General features: G+C 51.3%; 1 protein-coding gene across 1 annotated transcript in view; it reads left to right on the plus strand.

The window, feature by feature from the left end:
- Window positions 1–9837: 9837 nt before the first annotated feature.
- Window positions 9838–12093, plus strand: part of PGM2L1 (phosphoglucomutase 2 like 1) — a 41965-nt gene continuing 39709 nt past the window's right edge. The window contains exons 1-2 of the mRNA XM_054193074.1: window positions 9838–9934; window positions 10023–10232. Of these exons, the coding sequence (XP_054049049.1) occupies window positions 10122–10232 (111 nt within the window). The 5' untranslated portion in view covers window positions 9838–9934; window positions 10023–10121. The remainder of the gene's footprint in view (window positions 9935–10022; window positions 10233–12093) is intronic.

Consider the following 12093-nt stretch of genomic DNA (forward strand, 5'->3'; position numbering starts at 1 on the left):
CCATTAAATTCTGACCAGAGCCTGCAGCAGGGCTGGGGGGTGCCCTGCGTGCCCCACTCTGGGGCCTCGGGCTAGAGGCCACCGGGCTGGGTGACAAGGTGCCAGTGCCACCTTGTGGCAGCTGCCTCAGAGTCCCTGTGCCACAGGCACCTGCTCCTTCCCCGGGGCACCCTGAGATCCCCGGGGCCAGAATAGATGGACTTGTCCCTAGGGAACCCATGGCTCCAGGCTGGCTGGTGTCCCCTTGGAACCCATGACTCCAGGCTGGCTGCTGTCCCCTTGGGACCCATGGCTCCAGGCTGGTTGGTGTCCCTATGGGACCCATAGCTCTGGGATGGCTGGTGTCCCTATGGGATCCATGACTCCAGGCTGGCTGGTGTCCCCACGGGACCCACGGCTCCAGATTGGGTTGAAGAGCTCATCCTCAGCAGGGGGTTACAATGGGTACTAAGGATGCTCGTAGGGGTATGAAAACAGGTTGTTATGGGGAGGACAGCTTTGGGGGCCCCCTGAAATGGGTTTGCTTCAGTTGATGGAGAAAGGATTTTGAGACTAATTAGATGCTCATCCCAGAGCTCAGAGATTCCTCATCAAAGCTGATGGGGCTCTGGCCTGGCTCCTTGTGCTGCAGGAACAGACGATTTCAGAATAACACTCATGCGGTTTGTGTAAATAACAAGGAAACACACTCAGGCACAGAGAGACGAGAGCTGGGGAAGTGGTAGCCTTGGCTGAATCCCTAAATTCAACCACGAAAATCATAGCTGACTACATTAGGATTTAAAGCAATGCAGCTAGTAAAAAAAAAGGGCTCATGGGAGGCCAATTTATTTAAGATTTTTTTTTTTTCTTGGCACGCAGCCATGAATCGCGGGCGAGATGATGTCTGTAGCATTTTGGTCCTTGGAAAAAGATATGGAAAAAGATATTGAAACATCATGTGCATGGGAAATTCAGGCTGACCTTGGCTTAGCGAATCAATGGTAGGATTGTCGGAGCGATGGAAATTGCGGAGGCCTGTTCCTGGGACTGCTTTGATGCTGGGCATTTCGATAAGAAATGTGCAAGGTGAAACAGTAGCTATGCAGGGACTGATAGCGATGGTATCGCCGAGCGATGCCAGCGGGTATCAGTAAATGTTTAGCTAACAGCATGAGGGAACCGGCAGTTTGTGGTGTACTGGTTTTGGCAGGTGAGTATGCGGCAGAGTGGGACTGAGGTGTGTTCAAGGGGAGCTGCTTCTCCGAGAGAGCGGTCAGTGCTCGGTGGGAGTCCGGTGCTGCTGACAGGGCGGGCGTGCAGGGGAGGAGAGGGCTGCTGGCCTGGGAAGGGCACACTGCTCTCCCACCAGGCGTGCTGAGCCAGGCTCAAGGGCACAAATGCTTATTAGCAGCCCGCGGTAGACAGGGCTCATGATGGGGAAAGTTAATCTTGCGAAACATTAAAAAAAAAAAGGGAGGGAAAGGGAAAGCGGTCCCAGTTCATGGCAGGGCAGAGAAGCGCTGGACGAGCATCCCCTGCACTGCAGTGAACGGACATCAAACGAGCATCCCCTGCACTGCAGCAGATGGACACCAAACAAGCATCTTCCGCGTTGCAGGGGGGGGTTTCCACTGTACTTCCCTGTGGTAACTTCCCCAGTCCCCTCTCGCCCTCACTGTCGGCCCTTCTTGCTGGTTACGCTCTTTGTGCTGGCTGGAGCACACTGTAAACTGGGGCAGGTGCTGCAGCACGATTTGGCTGGTAGATTTGGTGCATAGGTACCACTGGGTGACGTTTATTTGCTAATTAAATGACTCTCAGCTACTAAGGAGTTTCAATGAGCTCTGTTTGTCCCATGCAGAGAGCTACAACTAAATGCTACAAAGCAAGAGGTGGAAAAGCCGGGGAGGGGATTAAGGGCAGTTCATGCATCAGTGGCAATCACTGCCCACAAGAAACGGGATATGAAGGTGTAACGATGTCCTGGCTGCACAGGCACAGGGCTGTGGGGCTCAGCGCTGCAGGTATCGGATGAAAACCTGGCACCACAGCTCACAGCATCCTACGGAAACATGAGCAATTTCAAGCAACGACATTACTTATTTGTTATTGCCCATCTTCCTCTGGAGGGAGAGCAGAGGTGATGTCCTCCTGCAAGGTAACTCAGTTGGCCCTGCTCAGAGATGGGGTTGGCCATTGCCTGTGCTGCCTTAAAAGGATTTTCTGGGAGGTGACAAGATCCTTATTACAGGAACAGGGCTGCTCCTGGACACACAAGCTCGTCCTTCACATCAGAAACCCTCAGTGCACAAAACACATCCATTTCTTCTGAACACATCAGTTCATCTCACCAAAGATGAGATATTCCTCAACCTGCCTTGCTGACAGCCCTGTGGTGTCACGGCTGGAGTGACACCCTTGTTCAGAGGCATGAGAGAAATTAAAGTGACTTAAACCAAAGAATCTGACCCGTTTGGAAGCTCTGCAGGAATTGCCATACCTGGTTGGTCACTTGAAGTCCTCCATGGCCCTCTTTGTTTTCTGTCATCCTGCTGCAAGAGATATCTGTCCATCTGAGTTGCCTCTCTCACTGCGGTCTGGTATCAGATGCTTTAAATAAAGATGTGGGAAACCAAATTGATTATGTGCAGGCATGAAAAACATTTATTCTGCCCCTTTCCATTTTCTCCCTGTCTGAGCCAGCCCCCTCCAGCCCCTCTGCAAGGTCAGATTTGAGTGCTGCTGGCAGTGTGAGATGCATCTCTGCGGTGGCAGAGGGAGCACCGGTTCCTGATGGCTCTTCTCCAGGGGATGCTCAGCACAAAACCCACCTCTGACATCTCCCTCTTCCCTAAAGCAGCTCTGATGTTCGCTGCTGTGGTGTTTTTCACTCACAGCCCTTCATTGAGCAGCGCTGGGCGCAGCTCACGCTCTTGTCTAACCCAGATAAGTCATTTTACAGACTTTTTTTAAAAGTACATGATGGAAAAATGCAGCATTCGGGAGACTTTGGCTTTCTGAGCCTCTGGGCAGAGCACCAGCTCCCTTCCCTGGTGTCTGGTAGTGTGGTGGTCTGCACAGGCTGCCTGCATGCACTCCCAAATTGGCACTGAGAACTGCCAAATTAATTAGCGGAGGAGCCCTCAGCAGGCAGAGTCTGGATTTGGGGGTGACATTGGACCCTCTCTATGCGACATCTTGCACTGACAGGCAAGTCACCGCCCCAGCTCCCTTTGCACCGTGGCTGTTCCAGCAACACAGGTCTGTCTGTGTTCCCTTTTTCTGCTCCTTTCTTTCCCTTTCCTCCCCCATCCTCATCCAGGTGAGGGGAACAGGGACACCTGGGATCAGTCCAGCTGAAGGATGATATGCACATACTGGTGATAAAGTATAGCAATGTTATCAAAATCTGGTCATAAAACTAACCGTTGGGACTATGTGATCAAGGGCAGTTCAGTTCAGCTTGACTGCCCTATGGCTACCTACAAAACCTGCACCACATGGTAAGAAAAAGCAGCATTTCTTAATAAAGATCAAAGCATCATTTATTTTTACTGACAATCAGGAAATCCCGGACACCCGGGATCTCATGTACTCCCCTTGCAGAAAGTTTTCAGTACAAATTTTCTTAGTTCCACACAATTTACCCCATACTTTGGGATTAATTGAGGGGATAAATTGGGGTGAGAAGCCCGATCCATCCTCCTTTCTTGTTCTCTCACCAGAAGCAATCGGTCCATCACATTTCTTTTCTGCAGAAGGATGCGGCTGGTGGACAACTGCTCAGCAGAGCACGCACGTGGGCTATTAATACCTAGAGGGGAGGATTAAAAATAAACCAGGTCTGTGTTTGGTTTCTGGTTTGTAAAGGACAGGCGTTGATATATGAGGGGATTGGTGACCGAAGCCAGCTTCCCCGGGGTGCTGAGGCCCAAGAGAGTGGGAGGCGCCGAAATTTCCCCCAGCGAAAGAGCAGCCCTGGAAGGAGCCTGTGCGCCTAGCAAAGGAAGAATGTGGAGAGCTGGATCAGTGCCTGCTCCAGAGGGGTGCTGGGGACCGGGATGCTTTCCTGCACCTACACCTGACACACTAACACACTGCACTACCCAGCCTTGGTAAATAGCATTGCCCCTGTGTACAGTAGTTGATTAAGCCCTAGATTAAATGTTTAGTCACCGGAGCCTATAAAATGGTTTTTATCATAGAATCATGGAATGGTTTGGGTGGGAAGGGATCTTTAAAGGCCATCTAGTCCAACCCCCTGCCATGAGCAGGGACATCTTCAACTAGACCAGGTTGCTCAGAGCCCGATCCAACCTGGCCTGGAATGTTTCCAGGGATGGGGCATCTCCCACCTCTCTGGGCAACCTGGGACAGTGTTTCACCAACCTCAGCATAAAATATTTCTTCCTAATATCTGCTCTGAATCTCCCCTCTTTCAGTTTAAAGACATTAACCCTTGTCCTATTGCAACAGACCCTGCTAAAAAGTCTGTCCCTCTCTTTCTGATACGTCCCCTGTAAGTATTGAAAGGCTGCAATAAGGTCTCCCCGGAGCCTTCTCTTCTCCAGGCTGAACCCCCCCAACTCTCTCAGCCCGTCCTCCCAGCAGAGGGGCTCCAGCCCTCCCAGCATCTCCGGGGCCTCCTCTGGCCCCGCTCCAACAGCTCCGTGTCTCTCCTGTGCTGAGGCCCCAGAGCTGGAGGCAGCACTGCAGGGGGGTCTCCCCCGAGCGGAGCAGAGGGGCAGAATCCCCTCCCTTGACTAGTGTGGGAAAAGGTAATGATGATGGTTCCTCTCTGCTCGCTGGTTCGGGGCTGCTGCCTCGGACATGTGCCCATGGTTAGAAATGGACTTGTGGCGTGGTTTTGGCTCCAAACTGCCTGTTGTGAAAGATCTCACCAGCTGCGTTTACTGTCTGCAGCAGGGCCCATGAACCAGGGAGCCGAGACTGCAGCAACAGCAAGGAGAGCTGCTCCCTGCCCTCCCTTTGGGCCGAGCGCAGAGGTTTTTCCAGCGTCTCCGAGCTGGATGTTACATACTGCTTTTAAAGCGTGGGTATTTAGGGTGTTGTGCTCCTGAGGAAGCTGAGAAGTGTGTTGTCAGTGCCAGAGGGTGCAGGATCAGGCCTTTCCAGGGCTGCCATCATGAAGCACCAAGCCAGGGTCAGCTGCAAAATTTGAAAGCCATTTCCTAATCTCAGCGGTCCCTGCTGCATCCTTCCCACATGCCAGCCCGCTCCTTTTCTTCGTGCTCTGCCTGCAGGGTGCCTGCGCTTCTTCAGGACAAAGCGCTTGGGCTGCTTTGACCCCAGATGGGATTAAAAATGGCATTCAGGCCCAAAAATGCACCTGCCCCTTCCCGTGCAGCACACCATCAACCGGCAGGGATGTCATTATTGCCTGCATTTAGAATTGTGCTGCCTTTCTGGCAATACACTGCTCTGAAAGAGGGAAATGAAAGGATGGGAGTTGCTGTGTTATCGCCAGGTAACCCAAGAGGCACAGGAGAAGAGGGTACATAAATAATAAACAGATACATAAATAATAAAACAAAGATATGCCGCAGGGCGAGGGCATGCACAGTGCCTGCCGAGAGGCTCAGCAGCGAGATGGAAGGGTGTGCTGGGTTCATCCCACACGAACCCAGCTCACTGCAGAAATTGGGGGCAGAAGAACCAACCTGGAATATCATGGGAGCCCCGGGCCGTTTGCAGGCAATCTGGAATGAACTGTGTGCGGTAAAATTGCCATGGAAACACTGTATCGGCTGGTTTCAGACCCCAGGCTCTTCGTCGCAGGGCTGGGCGGAGCTGTGCAATAGACGGAGCTAATCCAGTTTGTTGTGGTTGAGGATTTGGGCTGCGGTACCAGATTGCTGAGGATGCTAACGTGACCGTACAGATGTGTTTTAATTCTGATGTGCGGTGACATCACTGCGTGCTTAGCCCTTCTTCTGCAGAAAAAAAAAACATTAAACACCACATTGATAAGAACAAAGTATGTGGATCATTGTTCAGGGGTACGACGCTGAGATGCTGCAAACCCAAACTCTGCTGGGAGGACTCGTGCATTTAACCATGCAAAGGAGAATGGATATGCTCTCTACCCCCCAACATTGCATAACTGCAAATCCCAAACAGGAGCTATGTGTTATTAACGAGTCTCTCTTAACTTCCATGATTTTGTTTACATCAGAAGAAACCTCTGACCCCCCATTTTGGGGGGACAGAGAGTTATCTGCCATTTCACAGTTGCAATTATGCTACATGTGGGAACTCTGGGTTTCATAACAGCGGCACAGAGAGCAGGGCCTTTCCCTGAAAGCGCAAGCAATGCGTGCACGCAGTTATACATATGTATGTGGATGCACACGCTCGTTTTGGCTAGGAACAAGTCATTCCCCCCAGCTGAGCCCTGCCACGGTCCCCGCTGGCTCTGGCAGCTCCCAGCACACGAGCTGGCGGCTGCCAGCAGCCTGTCAGCCCTTCTCCTCCCAGCCTGGCTCATATTCATCGCTGGCAATGTGGCCTCTCCTGTGTCTTTTAGCCCCCAGACTGTTTGCTGCTGCTCAGTTTGGTCTGAGCATGCTGTGCCTCAATTAGGCGAAACGATACGCAAGGGTGAAAATGTAGAGATGTTGGCTTTCCTTCACTCGAATATTAATTTCCTATTTTCTGGCTTTCCTCCATGGCCGTGAGGACTGAAAATTGTGTCGTCAATAATAGATGAAAATAGAGATTTCTCCTGGCAATGTGCATGGCCAGTGAGTGCAGGGAGGCTCTGCAACCACCCCAAAGTGCCCAGGAGAGTCGTGATGCGCTGGGCCGCAAAGCAGCGCAGGCCAGAGTCATGTCGGCTTCTTCACTATTGCTCTCTGCGACAGCATGAAAGCAGATGGCAGTCAGTTTAGCTTTCCTGTAGCAACATAATCAGCTTTAAAAATTCTTCTGGTGGCTGATTAACCCTCAAATACATTGGATGCAGTTGTCATCTCCCGTGAGGTCAATGTTTTCTCCAGGCAAACATAGCAAATCTCCATAAGCGCGATCTAAGCCATATCACCTATAATCTTTTTATATGATTGCCCTGCTCGGGAGCTGTTTGGGCTGCCTGGCATCTGCTATATGCACTGTGGTGCTTTGGAGGTAGGTAACCAAACTCCTCTCCCAGGGAAATATTTGGAAGCCAGACCGTCACACTCTGACTTTGGATGCATTGGTGAGATCCTGAGAAGTTTCAAACCCTCCACGTTGTGCTTATTCCTGGTAAAGAAATAACACGGACAGCCTTTTATCTTCTATGAGGGTGTTTTATCTGCTCTTCAGGGAAATAATCATGGAGGTGCATTGACATCTCCTATCTAGTATCCGAAGGGAAAATCCCACTTTAATCATGGCTATGTAGCTGAGCACTGATAACGCGGGCTGTGGGCATGGCTGCCACTGTCCCGTGTGAAATCACTCAACGAGGTTCAAGGTTTCATGTACAGAAAGAGTCTGCCTGCTCTGATGGCAAAAAATCACCATTCAGAATAATTTAAAACTTTCATTAAGCACATAGGGAAAAAAAAGGAGGCAAGAATAGAAGCATTTGAAGGATGAAGTTTCATTTTAACAACATCTCTGCCTGCCTTCTCAAATAGCTCCAAAGTTTTTGTAAGAAATGCTCCTGTTTGGCAGGCTTTGGAGATATATTTAACATGACCATTGTCCTTTTTTGGCAGGGGAAACAAAGGTTTTATAGGCTGCAGCTCCTGTTACGCCAGGCTCTAGCCTTCTTTCCTTCAAGACAAAACACAAAGGAGGAGAAAAGAGCAGCAAAGGTATGAAAAGCAGGTGCTGCGTCTCATGCTGATTCTCAGGTGCAAATTCACTGCAGGAGCCACCCTTGTCAGCTGTTCTGAGATCTGGAGAAACATGCCAGCATCTGGCTGTTTTGGACATGGTTTTAATCAGACTGCTGGGCTCAGGATGGCATCAGCGCTGCCACAGATGCCACCTCTTTATGTGGAGAAGTGGGAGAAAGAGAAAAAATAAGAATGGGAGAGGAAACAACATGTGAGGGTGGGTGCATCGGCTTCAGAAGTCCATGGGGTGAAGCCAGAGCTGGTGGAAAGTGTGGAGCTGTACAGTCCTGCTCTTGGGTTGGGCTGGAAGGGTCACCTCTGGCTTGTGGTCTGGCAAGCCTACCACACAGCAGCTCTGGTTGTAGGGCCTTTCCCTACTGCCTTGCAGGCCCACTCCTTCTCCAAGCATCAGTATCAAAGGATGGATCCCCCAAATCCATCCAGAGATGGAGTATCCCACTCACTGTTTGTGGGATATTATCTATTATGTCTGATTTCCTCACTCTAATTTTATCAGTGTCCAGACTCCTCTTCTCCTTCTCTACCAGAAAAAACCTTAGGCTAGTCCTTTAGTGATAACAGAAAACTTATTTTAACTTACTTCCTTCTTATCATAATCTTCTGTTGACTTCTATCAGTAATTTACTGTAATAGACCAATTTAACACACCAGAGTCAGACCTCTGCACTGGAGGATTTGTGTCTCAGCCAAAGAAGAGGTCCCTTCAGGACATGGACTTCAGAGCTTTGAAGGGGAGAGATAATAAATTGAGATTTCTAAGCTTTCTTATGATGGATCATTCCCTTCTATATTTAGTTTTCAACACCATCCTTTGCTATGCTGCTTGGGTATCCCAAACTGCTTCCTCACATCTTTGTCACCTCTCCATTGTGCCTTCCTCGCCCTTCAGTCCCTCTTTCCACCTCCTGCAGGAGCCTGTGCTGCTCACAACTCCGGCATTTTGAACCTCCCTTCATGTCCAGCATCCCCCGGGCAGCAATCCCACCGCCCTCTGCCTGTCTTGGCCCTCTGCCTGTCTTCCCGAAGCCTTGCATCCCTCAGCAGTTCCTGCTGTCACTATGGCAACCTCTGCGAGGACGAGCAGCGGGATGAGGACGCTCTGTGGGATGAGGATGCTCCGCGGGATGAAGATGCTCTGCAGGATGTGGTCACCAGACGGCCTTCTGCTCAGAGACAGGCAATTCAATTAGAACTGAAGTGGCCTGGGAAGGGGAGATGGGGGTTACGATTTGCCTCCTACTGGCAACTTAATTGCTGCTGAAGCCTGTCTGGAAACGCTTCTGAACAACGAGCTGGTCCCCTGGGGTAGCACCCTTTCCATTATCCTTTCAGAGCGAAGAGATGATGTGCTCAGCAGCGTTGAAGTCCACCTCAGAGGCTGAAGGAGGGGACCAGCCAGGGTTTTTTACCTTTTCCTCGTATAGATTACCCAAGAGGTAGAGAGTGCCCGTTTAGTGGGACTGCAAGAGATATACCATGCTTGGTTTTTGTTTTTTTTTTTCCATCAAGTAAAAGGAGGAAACCTCCACCCAGCCCTCCCTGCTCAGGTCTCCTGAGGGCCGATTGCTATGTGACACTGAGTGGTGATGGCTGCTCACCCGCGGGGCCGGTACCGCCACCCTGGGGAGCCCGGGCCGGCAGCAAGATGGGGTGAGAGGCCCTGAAGGCAGACACATGGCTACCGGAGACGGTATGCGGCCAGAGAGGCCGAGCACCCCGCAGCTAAAACGGCTGAAGACAGGCAAAACCACTGCACCCTCCGCCCTCTCTGCTCCCCCTCAACCTGAGGTGAATGGGGGCGCGCCGCAAGGGCTGCCGGGAGTTGTAGTTCCCCCGCCCGCCTGCCCACCCCGCCCCTCTGTAGCCCACCGCGGCGGCCGGACTACATTTCCCGTCATGCATCGCGGGGGGGGGGGCGCCGTGAGGAGGGATTGGCGGGGCCGCGGTTGTTGTGGTCGGTGCTTGGGCGGGGGCGCGCGCGCGGGGCGGGGCGGGGCTGCTGGCGGGGGCGGGCGCGCGCCCCGACCGTTGCCGGCGGTGAGGCGGCGATCGCCGTTACTCGCCGTTACGATCGTTGAGCTGAGGTAAATCGCGGTTGCCGCGGTTTCACCCCCGCCTCCCCTTTGAGCCGAGACCACCGGCCCGCCTCCTCTGGCTGTCCCCTTCCCTCAGGCGATGCGCGGTGCCGCGGCCGGTGTCGCGAAGTGAAGCCGCCGCTGTCGTCGTCGTCGTTCCGCCCGCCCCCACCCGCGACCCCCGCCGAACGGCGACATGGGCGAGTGCGGAGCCCCCGGGGACGTCAACTCCAACGTGCTCATCGCCCGCAGCACCGGCGACGCGCAGCTCGACAAGGCGGTGTGGCAGTGGCTGAACTGGGACAAGGTGGGTGTGTGGCGGCGGTGGCGGGGGGGGGGGGGTGATGGCGGCGGACACTCCCCCCTCACCGGGTGGGGGCTTCTCCGCCCTCCCGGGGCTGCTGTCATCGCTCCCATGGTGTGTGCCGTCTGCTTCCCACCCTGCCCAGTGACAAGGATGGCGTTTGGTCCCTTCTCCCTCCCTTGGGGCCTCTGTGATCCCTCAGCAAGGCCCTTTCCCCTGAGACTGGGGGTGGCAGGTGCCCTTCGAAAAATATCTATCTAGATCCAGCCAAATCCACAAAGCGTGACGTGATGGAGAAATCCTTAACCTGGGAGAGGGGAAAGGTGAGGCATGCAGCCATCCAGGGGCTTTACCTGGCGAAGGGATGGCATGATGTCATCTTGCTGGTACCTGGAGCCTGGCATCTGCTTCGTGTTGCTGCCGCTTCTTCGTTAAGATGGAAAACGTGTGTCTTGTGAAGTCAGGTTGAAGGAAGGATTGTTGAATGGCTTAAAATGCAGCTAGAGTCGAACGGCATCATTTTGTTTTCCTCAGCTTCCCAAATTTAACACCCTCTGCAGGAAATAAAGAGGCTACAGAGGTCTAAGCTCTGCCACGGTCCTTTCCTTTTCAGCTCCAGTAGGGTGTCAACAGGAATGCAGGCTTGGTTAGTTCTGATTAAACCATCCAAAGCAAATTTGGGGCCATAATAATATGAGATTGGAGGTTATTTTGCTGAACTCATTGTTGGAAGGGTTTACTTTTCTTTTCAGCTGCTTTGTCCAAATGTCATGGCCTGTGCTTTAAAAAATATTGTGGAGATGGGGGAGGGTAAACTACCAGTGCACCAGTGGTTTAGGTTTCTCTCTGTGGCTTCTTTCTTTTCTTTTTTTTTTTACTTTAGAGTAATTGTCAATGCGTTTATACTATTTCCTCTTTAGTTTTGTCCTGTCACGATCAAAGCAGGAGGGTTACAAGTAAACTTTACCTGACGCCTCTTAGATGAGCTTTCTGCTGCTTGTAAATACGTTCTGTTCGTTCATTTTTGCAGGAATTAACACTTGCCATCTGCATGTTCTGGGCTCAGAGCTGCTGTTGTGACAATATCTGGGAAGAGTGTCATGGGGGAGGGAAGGAGTGGAAAAGGGAGATAACATTCCTGATAATACACTTGATAACCCAGATTGAACTGTAGTAAATAGGGTTTTTTTTAATATAACTTCTGATTAGTGTATTGAAAGGTGTGTCGTTGTTGTTTTTTTTTCTTTTAAACAGATTACTATATGTTTATCCTAAAAATGGATGAAGTAGGAGAACTTACCCTTTTTAATGTTAAGGTTACTGGGGAAAAATATTTTGATTAAAACCCAGCAATAGTGAAATATTACTGTTTCTATAGCTCCTTCTAAGGCCAAAATGAACCAATAAAATACAAACTGAAGCGTTAGTTTGATTGTACCTGTTTACCCTTGCTTCCCTAGGTGATAATCATGAGGTTTCTTACAAGGCTCTTTGAACTTTTTACTGGGAGAGATTTCAAAGAGAGTTCCTGTGAATTTTGAAAATTCAAAATCGCCTGGAGAAGGACTCAGTGCTCCTGCAGGAGATGGGCTGCAGGGTGGCATGGGTGGCTCTGAGGCACTCACAGTTGCTCTGCAGAGGATGTAAATGAAAGAGGTGACAGTCCTGTGGGACAGGAAGGTGAGGAGAAACCAGCAAGTACAGATGAGGAAGGGCTATTTGTCCAATGTCCTCCTATTTCACCGCAAACCTAGGAAATGAGGTCTCTGTAGGTTTGCTGCTTGTCAACAGCTTTACAAGGAGCTGTCTCTGTCTCACCCCTTCCCCAGCCACAATTTCCTTGGCCATAGGGACTTTTGCTGCC

Source organism: Rissa tridactyla, chromosome 1, assembly GCF_028500815.1.
Source record: "Rissa tridactyla isolate bRisTri1 chromosome 1, bRisTri1.patW.cur.20221130, whole genome shotgun sequence".
Classification (NCBI taxonomy): Eukaryota; Metazoa; Chordata; class Aves; order Charadriiformes; family Laridae; genus Rissa; species Rissa tridactyla.